Here is a 14,030-nt window from a genome sequence, read left to right on the forward strand (position 1 = left end):
AAAGCCAGTGTTTAAATCTCAGTCTTCTGACGTCTAGTCGGGTGTTCATGCCACCATCCGTGCTGCCAGTTTCATTGCTCCAAAAGTGTAATGTGGTGAGCCCTAGTTCTCAACAATGTTGATGCCATAACTTCTTGTGTAAGGCAGTCTTATGGCAGACAGGTTCACTTTGAGTACAAGCTTTGATCAGTTATTAGTGGCTGCCTGGGGTGTAGGATTCTGAGACTTTTTAAGGGTTTGATGAGGAGAGTGCTGGGATCAATTACTAACATCTGCCACAGGCTTCAGAGGACTTTGTCCTCATTTCATGTACTTGCCACTCCTGCAATTACACCAGGGCAAGTACCAGTCAGCCTTGTAATGCTGACAAAGTTATTTGTACAGTTCCGAAGTAACTGGAGGCATAGAACTTAGAAAATTTGGAAGAAAAAAATTTCTGTATCCCTTCGGTGATTAAAAAGGCCCAGGTAAAAAGATCCTTAAAGTCAGAGAGATTCTGTGAAAGTAATTGACATAAACAACCTAATTTCTTCACTCTGGGCCTGAACTTCTTCTGCCATAATTTCCTTTTCAGGCTGGTTCAGCAATTCTGCAAACATTCAGTGAATGAATAGCCAAGGCACTGTGCTAGGTGGTGAGGATAGATAGGAAGATGCATAAGACATGATCAAAAGAATTTCTGGGGCGCCTGAGTGGCTCAGTTGGTTAAGCATCCGACTTCAACTCAGGTCATGATCTCACAGTTCGTGAGTTCAAGCCCCGCATCGGGCTGCGTGCTGACAGCTCAGAGCCTGGAGCCTGCTTCGAATTCTGTGTCTCCCTCTCTCTCCGCTCTTCCCCCGCTCATGCTCTGTGTCTCTCTTCTTCGAAAATAATTAAAACATTAAAAAATTAAAAAAGAAAAGAATTTCCAGTATTGTTTTTCCTTTTCTAGAATGAAAACAATTTTCTACTAGTCTTGGACGCCAAGAACTTTGAAGAACTGGGCCGAGCCGAAGTGCCCGTGCAAATGCCTTATGGGTTCCATGGCACCTTTGTCACCATCTGATGGAACAACTCACAAGGCCTAGAAACTAAGTTTACAATGAACATTCTCTGTACAAAAAAAGAGAGCAAAAAAGGCACCTTACCTTCCAAACTGTAGAGATCTGGTTGTAAAATTTCTATTAAAAAACAAATTCTTGGGGCGCCTGGGTGGCGCAGTCGGCTAAGCGTCTGACTTCAGCCAGGTCACGATCTCGCGGTCCGTGAGTTCGAGCCCCGCGTCAGGCTGTGGGCTGATGGCTCAGAGCCTGGAGCCTGTTTCCGATTCTGTGTCTCCCTCTCTCTCTGCCCCTCCCCCGTTCATGCTCTGTCTCTCTCTGTCCCAAAAATAAAATAAACGTGGAAAAAAAATTAAAAAAAAAAAAAAAAAAAAAAAAAAAAAAACAAATTCTTGGGGTGCCTGGGTGGCTCAATTGAGTGTCCGACTCTTTATTTTGCCTCTGTGCTGAGTGTGGAGGCTGCATGGGATTCTCTCCCCCCACAGCCCCTCCCCAGCTCTCTGTCTCCCTCAAAATAAATAAACTTTAAAAAAACAAAACAAAACAGAATTCTTGAGATAATCACGGTTTTATATTTTCTTAGGGCTCTTCCTTAAAAACGTGAAGCAAGTGTTGATACAACCTTTTGAAGAGAGTTTTAAATTTATATTTACTAGATACATCTTTCTCTAGATAATAAGACTACATGAAAGAAAAAGAGCTGGGTCATCACCACCATCAGACAGAGTGGTGACAGAGGTCCTTACACTTGGGAGAAAAAATACAAATAATCACAGATTGTAAAATACGAGTATAGCTCCAAAAAGCACCTTGTTTTTTTCCATCACAGCCTGCCTGTTAGCGTGGGCTCTAAGGAGCTTACAGAGGACACGAAGCCAGCTACATCATGCTTGGAGGCTTTCTTCCAAAGCACCTGTTTCTCCACTGTCCACGGACGCCACAGCAGTTGAGCCACCGACTGCCACCTTCCACCCCACCCCCAGCTCAGCCTTGGGAGGGTGTTGTTTTGAGGGACGTCCCTAAGATCAGCCATTTCTTCTCACCTCCAGAAATTGAAGAGTGGGTAGTTCTTCATTTGGTTGGGCAACAGGTGGCACTAGAGGCCATCTAATCTCCATGTGTCTAAACCCTGATAGCCCGAAGCCTCCTATGTCTGTCACATAAACCACACTCTTGCCAACGCCTTCGAGATCCTTTCTTGCCTTTCCCTTCAGTTATACCTCCTCCCTTCACTTAACTCCAAACCAGGACCAGTTAAACTTTCAGTGCTCCCTCTGCATGTTGAATGCTGCCGGAGAACCCTCCTTGACTTGTAGTTTGGGACAACCGTGAGCTCACTGCAGAGTCAGTTTCTTCCCAGTTTTCCTCAGGAGTTACAGCCAACATCATAAACCCTGTCCTCTGTAGTGAAGTGTTCCCGCAGGCACAAAAATGCCACCTGTAAAGGTTTACATTGTGGCAGTAAAGGGAAAGCTCTAAGTTTTGTGTCTGGGTTGATGAAGCACAGAGTAAAAGCAGCAGGTACCAGAATGGCAAGAAGATGGCTGAACAACTCACAGATATGTGGAGGCCTCGAGGCTGAGGTAAGCATAAGAGAACATAAATCCCCTGATATTTCACAGAAGTCCTCAAAGACAGGAGGATTGTTTTAGATCTTATCTGGATCTAAAGGGTGGAAGAGACTCCAGATGACATCTGGGAAGTATGCCAATCTGATAATGTCTTTCCTCTGTAAATCTTTACTCCATCCTAATCACAGGGTGTGAAGTTCAAGCATATAAAGGTTATCAGTACAATCATAAGATTTTGACCCAAGGATGCCTGAATTCTGCCGTGGCTCTGTCATCTATGAGGTTCTTGAAGAAGAAGACAAAAAGGGATCAATGACGTTTTATTTGTTTATTTTTTAAAATGACTATTTTGAAAGGTGGGGAGAGGCAGGGAGAGGGAGAGGGAGAATCCCAAGCAGGCTCTGCACCATCTGCACAGAGCCCGACTTAGATGCTCAACCTACTGAGCCACCCAGGCGCTCCACAGTGACATTCTATAATATGCCTATATCTATCTATCTATCTATCTATCTATCTATCTATCTATCTATTTAAATATATCACTCTGATAAAACTGAGTGACCAGATGACTAAGGCTGAAAGCCTAGTTAGGGCCTCTTCCTCTCCCTAAGCCCAACTCCTCACTCACCAGGGTGGAGACTCAAGGAGAGGAGTATGAGGCGCATATGGGAGGGGAAAGGGACTAGAACCCAGCCTAGTGACTTTGTTTTAACTAATTATATCTGCAAAGACCCATTTCCACATAAAGTCATGTTCTGAGGTACTGGGGGCTCAACACACTAGTTTTGGGGGGACATGATTCAACCCATAACAGGATCACTGAGGGTGAATTTGGTGAATACCCTTAATTTAAAAATGTAGAGCAAAGGCTCTGCAAATGCAATGCCATATTTTATTTAAGTAATTGAGTACAGCAATTTCTCAGAAATTCCTTTTGCTTTGTATTTTGATTCCTAAGACTTCATTCAGAAAGAGTCAAGCATTTGTGTAACCAATGACCATTAATTAGACTGCTTATCTCCAATATGGTCAATGCCTGGCAAGTACTGTTTTATTGTAAGTGATCTTGTATGAGTAATTCACTTATATGGGCCTGTGCTTTCTTTAAATTTTTTTTTAATGTTTATTTTTGAGAGAGAGAAAGCAAGCAGGGGAGGGGGAGAGAGGGAGACACAGAATCTGAAGCAGGTTCCAGGCTCTGAGCCATTAGCACAGAGCCTGATGTGGAGCTTGAACTTGTGAACTGCAAGATCATGACCTGAGCTGAAGTCGGACACTTAACTGACTGAGCCACCCAGGTGCCCCTGGGCCCATGCTTTCTTATCCATGAGAGGACTGGACTAGAGTGTTTATCTCAGAAATATCTGAAGTTTATTCTTTGACGTTTTTACAGCCCACTGGGGGATATAATAAAAATATTTGAAAACATGCTAAAAATGTTTGGCTACATGATAATGCAGAACAAGAGTATGGAGCTGGAGACAGGAGATGTTTGAAAGAAATCACGATTTGGGGCCTGTATGCCTGTTACTCTCATGATTTAATCTATCCTTCCTGGAATACTGCCAGCCACATGGTTAGATATTCGATAAATATTTAGCAAAGGAATGAATGGAAGCAAGAGGTGACATAATACTGGGAACTGTTAAGTAGTGTGGATACTCCTTATAAGTAGATGTGGGGAAACATGATCCGTTTACTCCGGAAGTGTCAACATAGGACAGAGAATTGCTAATGTGTGTGTTCATGACTGCATGTGTTCACACTGTGATAAATGGTTTTATGCATGTGTGTGGATGGTAAGGAAAGCTTGAGAATTTCCCTTAGTAAGAAGAATCTTTACAAACAGTCCAAAGGTAATGTCATTTATGAAAGTCTAGTGCTCCTACATGTGCCCTGAAATTCCCGCTCCCTTTAGGCTATAAGTTGGTTGGCCTTGAGGCCCACCTCTGAGTAACCAGCCAGGGGAGGTTATTACAGCCAGGGCTTTCTAGAAGTGAGTGGGAGGAGCGTGTCACAGAGGTCCTTCCAGTATGCAGTGTGGCCAGGCTGACCCTCACGGCCCGAAGTGGCCTGAGGCTGAGCAGACCTTGGAACGAAAGACACTGAGACCTCTCCCACGTTTTCTGACTGCTGGTAGGTTTACCTACCTATCCGCGCTCTTGCTGTCCAAGAGACTGACAGGACGGGACGCTTTACTGCCTCCGGGCCAGCAGAGGGAGCCAGCCGCAGCGCGGAGCCGAGAGCGCGTCCCAGGGCGCCGGCCGCACTGCGCAGCCGCGGAACGCTCGGCCTATCCCCGCCCCGCGGCGAACCGAACCGGGAGGCAAGGCGATGAGCGCGGCTGGCGCGGGCGTGGGCGGTCGCCGCTGGGCGCGTCTGTCCCGCCTCGTCTCCTTCAGCGCGACCCACCGGCTCCACAGGTGGGGTGTGCCCACAGTGCCCACGCAGGGGGGCGGGGCTCGGGCGCGGGAGCGCAGGTGTGCGAACCGAGGCGCGCCCCCTGCTTCCCTGGCGACCGCGTGACGGTGGCAGCTGGAGTCCAGCGGAGGAGGCCGTGGGCGCGGTGGCACGCGGCGCGGACCGCGGAGGCTTCCTCGCTGGCTCCGAGTCTTGGAGCAACTTCGGGGTTCCTCACATACCCCAGTAGAGCGCGAGGGGTTGCTGCGACAGTCGGAGCAGTGACACAGTGCTCAGGTGACACAGTGCCAGGCACGTGGTGAACATTCCGTAAAAGTGAGCTGCTCCGAGGTGCCAGGAGCGCTAGCCACGTAACCAGTACAGCTACGACAACGCAAGTTTACCCACTGTTTAGCACGGATGTCGTGAACCCAGGCGATCCCTTTGGTGAGGCAGCTCTAAGAACAGGGAGCGTGACAGGAATTTGAACCCAGAGCATTCACGACTGCTTGAACGCACCGAGGAGTTGATGTCGAGGCGCGTTTTGCCTCTCCTTAGCAAGTCCCGCTCTCAGCATAACGTTTCCCGGTCTGTGAAACGAGGATAATCATTTCTAACAAGGGTCATCCGTTCATTCACTGGGCAGGTATTTGGCCATCTTGTCAGGTTTTGTGTCAGGTGACAGGTGTTGTGTTAGGCAGCAGCGATCAACACTCACCCGTCCTCGCCTTCTGTCCCGAGCGCGCCATCTGGCCAATCTTGTGGAGGACATAGGGAGGGAATTTTGTGCAAAAGCTTTGTGAGCTGTAGCATTCTAAATGTCATTGGGTGAGCAGGAGGGAATGGGGGAAAATAACAAAGAGGGTCTCAAAAAGGAAGGGGTGGTGTATAATAGGGCGTTCACATAGGAGGCCTCGTTGAAGATGCATGGACGATTGGACAGGTGGAGTAAAAATTCATGAAGAAAATTGTTTCCTGGGGGCCCCTGGGTGGCTCAGTGGGTTAAGCATCAGCCTACCACTCAGGTCTTGATCTCACCGTTGGGGTTCCAGTCCCCAGTCCAGCTCTGTGCGGACAGTTCAGAGCCTGGAGCCTGCTTCAGATTCTGTGTCTCCCCCTCTCTCTATCCCTTATCCCACTTGTGCGTGCACTCTCTCTCTCTCCCTCTCAAAAATAAATAAACTTGGAAAAAATTTAAGAAAGAAAATTGTCTTCTGCCTGGAAGAACAACTGAGTATTGTAATTTTAAAGTTTCACCTAATCTGAATACCCCTCAATGGATTGGTGACGTTTGTGGCAGTCATTAAGTAAGGCGTTATAATGCAAGGGTGTTAAAGAGGAGCCGCAGTAGGTCACGTAATTATTTTTAAGGAGAAATGAGATTTTAAACCACTTGAGGACAGGCATCTTTTATCATTGTATGTCCTTGCTTCGTTCAATCCATGCCTAGAATGTAATAGGTACCCAGTAAATGCTTGGGGAGTTGAAAAATAGAAGGGCCTTGAGCAGATCAGTTGGAATCTTGCTGTGGAATGAGGGTGTGGACTTTGTTTATGCTAATTTATATGGTACAGTAGCCTAATTAAGGGGCATACACTGGTTCCTGACAGCTGAATAATGAAATCAAAATGATTTATGACTCTCCATTTGGTGAGCTAAAGTAATAATAAATTGTGAAGCTTTTCAAAAGCTAGAGCAAATAATGTAGGGAACAGAGAAGGTATCTGAACTTGTGACGTTGATTTTTTTTTTTTTTCAGCAAATGTCTGAGTAACGAAGAAAACTTGAAACTGTATGGGAAATGCAACAATCCAAATGGCCATGGGCACAATTATAAAGGTGAGGGAAAAGGTGATGAAATTTTAGCCCTTTCAATAAGGATGTAATCAGCAAATATAGTCCTAACGAGTCAGAAACCTTATGGGCAAAGCATGAATACCTTGAGCCTTGAATATGCAGTTACATGGAAGTTCAGAATGAAAAAAATCTGTTGTCTTGGTTGGATGTGTCTTAAATTTTACCTTGTATCTGCTGTGTTAGAGATAATGAATGGTTTAAATAATATTTTTTATCCTTGGCTTTAGTGTACATAATGAGATTTTTTTGGCACCACGGTTCCTCCTAATTAGGTATTGTTGAGGCTAACGTTAAAATTACACTGTATTCTTTGAGTAAATAATGACAGACAAAAGGGAGATATTGGTTAGGAACCTGCTATGTGGCAGGAAAATAACTTGGGTCTAAAACTTTGCCAGCAATGTTCCAAGAAAACAATTTATGCTCTAAACAAGTATGAGAGATGTGATTCTTTGAGATAAAGCCGGTATCTCAAAAAACAGCTACGTAAGCCATTGCATATCATGGCATATAGTATGGTAGAGTAAAAAGATTAGAAAAGGTGTCAGAAGATCAGACTTTCTAGTTTAGTTACTGCCTCTTGATCTATGATATTTGTTATTCTTAGTTTGCTCTCTTATCACGTAATACCTAATGGCGTTTGCACAGAGCTGAAAAAAAAATGTTATTAAATTGTAAAACACTCTGAGCATCATTTTTCAAATGCTTCGTTAACTTATAGAGCATTACCGTAAACTGGATATGTTTATGTAAGTAAAGGCATCAGAGTTTTAGGCCCATTAGTGGTTTTGCTTGCTCAGAAAGGTACCGCCCAGCATTGGGCCACCTCGATGTGTAGCCGGACTTCTTTCTGTACATACTCTGCTTTTACAGGCAGTGATCAAGCGGCATCTCCATCCTACCTAGTGGACATTCTTACCCAGTGCATCAGCCTCGTAAATAGAATTTACACCCTTTCTGGCTTTGGCCAAAGCTCCTGCTAAGCCTCTCTGTCTTGGTTGAGTCTTGCTTTCATTAATAAAGATGTTAACTAAAAGACCAGCCGTCTTAGGGAAAATATAAATAGAGTTTTGTAGGGCAGAGATCTAATACTTAATTTATGTTGCTAACTTGTGCTTGGGTGTTATCTGTTGAAATTCATGTGGTTTTTTGGTATTCTGTTTTCTTTCCCATAGTTGTGGTGACAGTTCATGGAGAGGTACGTGCTGAAAATATCTGTGTGCTTTGCGCAGATTGCTGGGCCTTCTCAGCCAACATGATGGATTCTGTGTTGAAAAATTCTGTTCAAATCAATATTGCTTCATTGTTGGCCTTTGTGTATGGTGAGCTGCTGTCATTCCAGACCTTTCCTCTCCCAAAGGGTTATCTTTAATCTGCTATATGTGGACAGATAGAAGATCAGTGGTACCATAAAATGGATACCTGGAGCATCTGGTGATTGTCTCAGAGATGAAGGCAGATGTGGGCGTGATTTCTGCACATTGTACAGCCTTTAATAACTTAGCAGAGGTTTAAATATGAAAAGCATATCATACTAATATTCACCTTTGTTTATTCTTCAGATTGATGCTGTTACAGGCATGGTTATGAATATGACCGACCTCAAAGAGTACATGGAGGTAATGTCATGTTGGGTCCTCTAAGTATATTTGATGGCCCCCGTTTTTACTTTCCCACCTAAGTATCTTCAGAGGTTCCATGACCTTGTGAGCAGAATTGGAGGAGTAGTTGGAGGAACTACTCTCATATTTTTCTAAAGGTGTTTGGGTGATTTAAAGGAAATAAGTCACAGTTGAATTGCAGTGATGGGAATACCTGTAACATGCTCATCTTGTATTCCCTGCTGCCATATCCTGATTTCCTCCAATTAACAGGGATCACATAACAGGAGTTCAATGAAGGACTTGCTGACTGTATCATAGAAGTCCTGCAGTGTCAGAAGCCTTAGAGATGATCTCAACCAACTTCTTCATTCCCTGGATTGAGAGAGGCCGAACTTGCTTTAGGTTGTGTGGTTAGTCTTTTACAAAGTTAGGAGTGGACTCCCTTCAACCCAGCTTTGGTTTTATTATTATACCATGTCACCTGTCTGTTCAGTTCCACTCTTAAACTCTGCTTCTTATTCTTGTTCTGGAATCCGATATCTGTCTTATAAAAATGCTACTAATGATCATCATTTCTTCCATATTACTTATCATTCATATATTCAGCAAGTTTGCCTACTCCGCATAAGTCTTTGAACTAAGCATCAAGAGTACAAAGACGAGTGAGACACAGCCTTTACCCAGAGAATGCTAACATGACTTTTTCTAGGAGACAAAGAATACTAGGTGCTCAGTAAGTTTCAGTTGGATAAAATGAATAAGAGATTCAGCATATGAACAAAGAGCAGTGTGTTCTGAGTACATTAGGAAACCTATAAAGACAGAGTTTTTGCATTTACTGGAGATTTAAAATATATACACAGAGTGTTGTACAATACAAGACAGCAGTATGGGAAATTTGAGGCGTCTCATGCATGCGGATGGCCAAATACTGGAATACAGGTTCTCTGTACTCTTCGCCACTTTTGTGTACCCGAGGGACACCACTTAGTCCCCTTAGTAGAAGTAACTCATCATGGCATGTAATAAAGTTAGATGGGGCCTGTGGAAGAAACTTCAGTGGGAAAGTTGGGACCTGCACTGGAATTGAATAGGAAACAGTATTTATTTTCTTGATGTCCATGTAGAACTGCCCTTAATTTGATCTGTTTTAAAGGCTGTTTGGCTTAAGGCTTAACTCTTTTTCATATGGTTCTGGTTTTGCTCAAAAAATGATTGCTGTTATTATTAATGTACCCTTCTTGGAACCATACCGCTGGAAAATTAGATTGTTTCACAAATGCTTACATTTTGTACAATAGCCAAAAGTAAAAAGTTAGAAAGAATAAGGCAGTTGCTATTCTTGCCACCAACAAGGGAAAACGTTATGTTAATACATATAAGCATTAGGAAGCAACGGTCTTTATATATTTATATTTTTTCTCCTCTGAGAGTCCAAGATAATTCTTAAATTACTCCTCATAGCAGAAATTTAGAACTACTTACATAATTTCACTCTCAGTCGGCTTTATAAAATGTTAACACTCACTGGATCCTTGTTCTGATGACCTTGTGGCATTGTGCTGAAGCTAAGACTGTATGGAGAAGTATTTTTGGTAATTTTTAGACAGAATTCACGAAGTGTTAAACTGAATTCTGAATCACTGTGGCTGGTTACAAGAAAGCTGCAGTGAATTCTCCTGTACGTTTTGATTTCTTACATCTTTGCATTTAGTAATGAGGAGAACCAGTCATTATGGAGATTTGGGCCTTGCTTCATTTTCCAACTTTAAGCTTTATTTTGTGAGACACAGATGGAGTCCTTACAAGCACTGAGTTAGTGACTAACTGATAAGGTAAGGCTTCTAGAGGCAAAGATAGAACACTTTGGAATTTGAGTCATAAATGGAACCAGTGATCTTTTTCCTTTGTTTTATCTACAGGAGGCAATTATGAAGCCCCTTGATCACAAGAATCTGGATCTAGATGTGCCATACTTTGCAGATATTGTAAGGTGAGTGTGACCATCTTGCCTTATGTAAATAGTAGGAAAGAAGAATTGCTGTTAACATTTTATCTGACTGGTAGGTGGTTCTGAAGTTTTATTTTAACATTATTTTTTAAATCCAGAATTTCTATTGTCTGTAAATATCAAACATGAAATTTTGTTCATTTGCCTTTGATCTTCTTTCCTTTTTTTCCTACAGCACGACAGAAAATGTAGCTGTATATATCTGGGAAAACCTCCAGAAATTTCTTCCTATGGGAGTTCTTTATAAAGTAAAAGTATATGAAACTGACAATAATGTTGTCGTCTATAAAGGAGAGTAGCTTTAAGGGGTTCATACTGTAGAAAGATTAATTTCTTTCCACATTTGAAAAAGGTCTTTATCCTCTTGGACTATTAAAAAGTCATCACAGAATTGCTAGAGCTTCACCTTGTGTTCTGGTGCCTAATTTATTGAAATCATTGTGTGTAAGACCTGTTGTGTATTCAAATATATTTTAAAACAAAATTTGTTAAAGACATTCTGAGTGTCATTTAGAGAATCCTTTATCTATAGATTAAAAATCACTTCATTTTCAGTAAAATGTTATGGTGTGGAATTTAAAAGCAAAATAAATCAATTTTTGTTTTCCATTATCTCATTTTTTAGTATTCATTTTTTCCTTGGTATAAATATGAATGGCAAAAATGTTTATAAGACTTACAGTAGGTGAAACTTAAAAAATATATATATAGGTGGCCATATAGTCCGAAAACAGACAACATACACTTCTTGATTACTTCTCAGGTGTGCTGAGGGCACAAGATTATTCAGTGAAAATAAGGCATACAATCACTTTAGGTGATGCATTGTAAGTGCATATACAAGGATTGATGGAAATACCGGTTTAGTGCACACTGTTCAAGGCAGTTTTGCACAGCTTGTTGAACTATAAATTGCTAGTGAGGAACATGACATTCATTGAACATTTATTGGAATATCAGTAAACTATTTATTATGTATAGTTGTCTATGTTTCCAGACCTTATGGCCACCTGAACAATTTAAATTCAGAAACCTGAAGAATAATCATATGTATTAAATCCTATTAAAATAATCAACATGAAAAGGATATCTTACACTGTAACTCATCTCTTACATATAGTTTTTCCTAATGGATCCCATTTTGTTCTTAACATTAAACTTACCTGCTTCAGTTGAACTATATTCTTGGCACCTAGTATCTTTTCTTCATGACTAAATCCGCAAGAAAGGATTTGCTTGCTTCGCACAAAGAAGTGTTCTCATTTGTATTCTAAACTTCTTAAATGTAGGGTTTTATTTCACTCTCCACATAGCAACTAGCACACAATGGATTCTCAGAATGTTGCTACCTGGAAATAGTAGAAAAAAACTTGTGCAGTGACTACTAGAAAAATTTTCAGAGAGGTACCCTTTTGTTTTGGACAGTTAGTAACTAAAGGATATTTTGATAAATTTTGATAATAATGCCGTGCCCATTTAATGATATTTGAATGTGTTTTAGTTATCAAGCACAATTTTTGTTACTTATACTTGTATATTCTGTATTGATTATTTAAAAGACAGGATTTTAATTCCCACAAATGCCATGAAAAGTGGGTATTATTCCCATTTTACAGATGAGAAAATTAAATTTCAGTGAGTTTAAACTGCTTGCCTAAGATCACTCAGCAAATAAACAGCAGACTGAATGTCTGACACTCAGGGTCTGTCTGACTCCAAAACACAGACTCTAAAAACAGGGTAATGGAATAATGTATGTATATTTCAAGTTTTTTTTAAATAAATCTAATTTTATAGATCTGATATCATATTAGAAAAACATTACTTTTCATAGTAGCGTAGACATGGCAGGGGTTTGTCGTTCATGAGTTGCTTCAAGAGAACCTTTTTTTTTTCTACTTACTTTCCTTAGGAAAGTGAGAAGTCTGTCTGTCTGACTGTCTATCACACTGAATGGGTGAGCGAATGAGGGCAGGACCAAAGATAGTATATAGGTGGTTTTCTTCTGCCTCCCTAGAACCTGCTGTCAGAGACCTTATCAAGCTGTTTTGTAATTGTTGCTTTACCTTTTTGCATTTTTCACCGCCCTGAATTCCTTGTGGACAAAGTCTTTATTCGAAGCAGAGTATCTAGTAAATAGCACTCAGTAATTTTTGTTTGATTAAATAAATGAATGGCAGATTGGTAGGAACTGTTGAAATTTTGTAGTACCTTATATATAACGGCCCCTTGGTAAATGTTTCTAGAATTGAATAACACGAGAGTTTTGAGGCTTGAATCCTGGTCCTTGTGCTGCCACTATTCAGCTGTGTCCCTCTCATCTCAGAGCCTCAGATTTTTTGCCCATAACATGAATGATTGGACCTGAGGCTTTCTGAAGTTGCTTCTGCCTGTTCTCAGATTTTATATCTCTGTGATTTTAAATACCAAAGGAGTACATAATAAATTAGAGAAAGAAGAAGATTATTCTGGGGTGGTGACATTTGGAAAAGCTTAGTAGGGAGGTCAGTCCTGAATGGTAGTGAAAGTGATGGGGTAGGAGGGTGGCCTTTGGAATCCAGAGAAAAGCAGGAACACGTACTGAAGGGGCGCACATCCACTCATGGTGGGAATGGACAAAGTGTATTTGGGATGAAGTGAATAGATTGATCGTAAATAGAATAGTAATGAAGTGTGAGTGTGTAATGGGTAGCTAGCTTGGAAATACAGAATGGGGACAGTCTGCAGGCCTTGAATATCCATTTGGTTTCTGTCCTTTGAGCAATAGGGAGCTGTTGAAGTTTCTCTGTTTGCTTTTTAAGGAGAATCACCAGCTGGACACAGGGAAGCAAGGAAAACCAGTTGCAGAGCATTTGTGGGGATCCAGAGGGGAGGTGATGGTGGCCAGATGCTCATGGAGCAGGAGGGATGGAGTGACAGGGAGGGAGGGTAGAGCTAAGGTAGTGCACTGCCTCCTGTGGCCTCAGGCATTGTGCTGAACCCTTTCTATTTACCTCACGTTATCTTTGTGACCACCCGGCAGGGGGAGTGGGCTAGTTATCTACTGTAACATAACAGATTACCCCACAGAAGGGCTCAAAACATGATTATCTCACAGTTTGAATGTGCCAGAAATCTGGAGGTGGCTCCCCTGGGACCTCTGGCCCAGGGTCACTCACAGGCTGCAGTCATCTCGGGGATGGATTAGGAAGGGTCGGCTTCTGGCTCACTCGCTCACACTCACGGGGCTGTTGGTGTGAGGCCTCAGCTCCTTCCTCCCTTGCCTGCCATGGGGGCGCCTGCATAGAGCAGCTTGCTTCCTCAGCATGAGCAGGCCAGAGGGCAGGGAGGGGTGTGCCGCCAGTGAGCACTCTCACCAGCACAGTGGGGGTCCCAGTCTGGTAAGCAAGTCACATTTCTAGATTCTGTTACTTAACAGCAAGTCACTAAATCCACACCACACTGGAGGGAGAGGACTCCATGTACGTTCTAGTGTGTGAAGTATGACGAGGAGGAGAGCAGGAAAGGAGGCTGGGGAGCTAGGCAGGGGCTGTCTGTCATGCTC

At 42.3% G+C, this 14,030-nt stretch overlaps 2 protein-coding genes across 5 annotated transcripts in view; both read left to right on the plus strand.

The window, feature by feature from the left end:
- Positions 1 to 1,199, plus strand: part of LOC124506151 (testis-expressed protein 12) — a 49,382-nt gene extending 48,183 nt beyond the window's left edge. For both annotated transcript variants that reach the window (XM_047072170.1, XM_047072169.1), the window contains exon 14: positions 935 to 1,199. In XM_047072170.1, coding sequence (XP_046928126.1) covers positions 935 to 1,048 — 114 coding nt within the window. In that variant the 3' untranslated portion in view covers positions 1,049 to 1,199. The remainder of the gene's footprint in view (positions 1 to 934) is intronic.
- Positions 1,200 to 3,855: 2,656 nt separating this feature from the next.
- The window catches only part of PTS (6-pyruvoyltetrahydropterin synthase), a 42,268-nt gene continuing 32,093 nt past the window's right edge, over positions 3,856 to 14,030 (plus strand). For 2 of the 3 annotated variants that reach the window (XR_006960667.1, XM_047071462.1), the window contains exons 1-5: positions 3,856 to 5,037; positions 6,774 to 6,853; positions 8,047 to 8,069; positions 8,434 to 8,490; positions 10,398 to 10,468. Coding sequence is in view for 2 of the 3 variants with exons in the window: in XM_047071462.1 (XP_046927418.1) it covers positions 4,949 to 5,037; positions 6,774 to 6,853; positions 8,047 to 8,069; positions 8,434 to 8,490; positions 10,398 to 10,468 (320 nt within the window). In the remaining variant the exon portion in view is untranslated. Of the gene's footprint in view, positions 5,038 to 6,773; positions 6,854 to 8,046; positions 8,070 to 8,433; positions 8,491 to 10,397; positions 10,469 to 10,661; positions 11,099 to 14,030 lie in introns of those variants that run through there. The other variant, XM_047071461.1, reaches the window with a different exon arrangement.

This window comes from Lynx rufus, unplaced genomic scaffold (genome assembly GCF_022079265.1).
Source record: "Lynx rufus isolate CCGP_SWC_20201006 ecotype Redwood Valley unplaced genomic scaffold, mLynRuf1.p SCAF_9, whole genome shotgun sequence".
In the NCBI taxonomy this organism is placed as follows: Eukaryota; Metazoa; Chordata; class Mammalia; order Carnivora; family Felidae; genus Lynx; species Lynx rufus.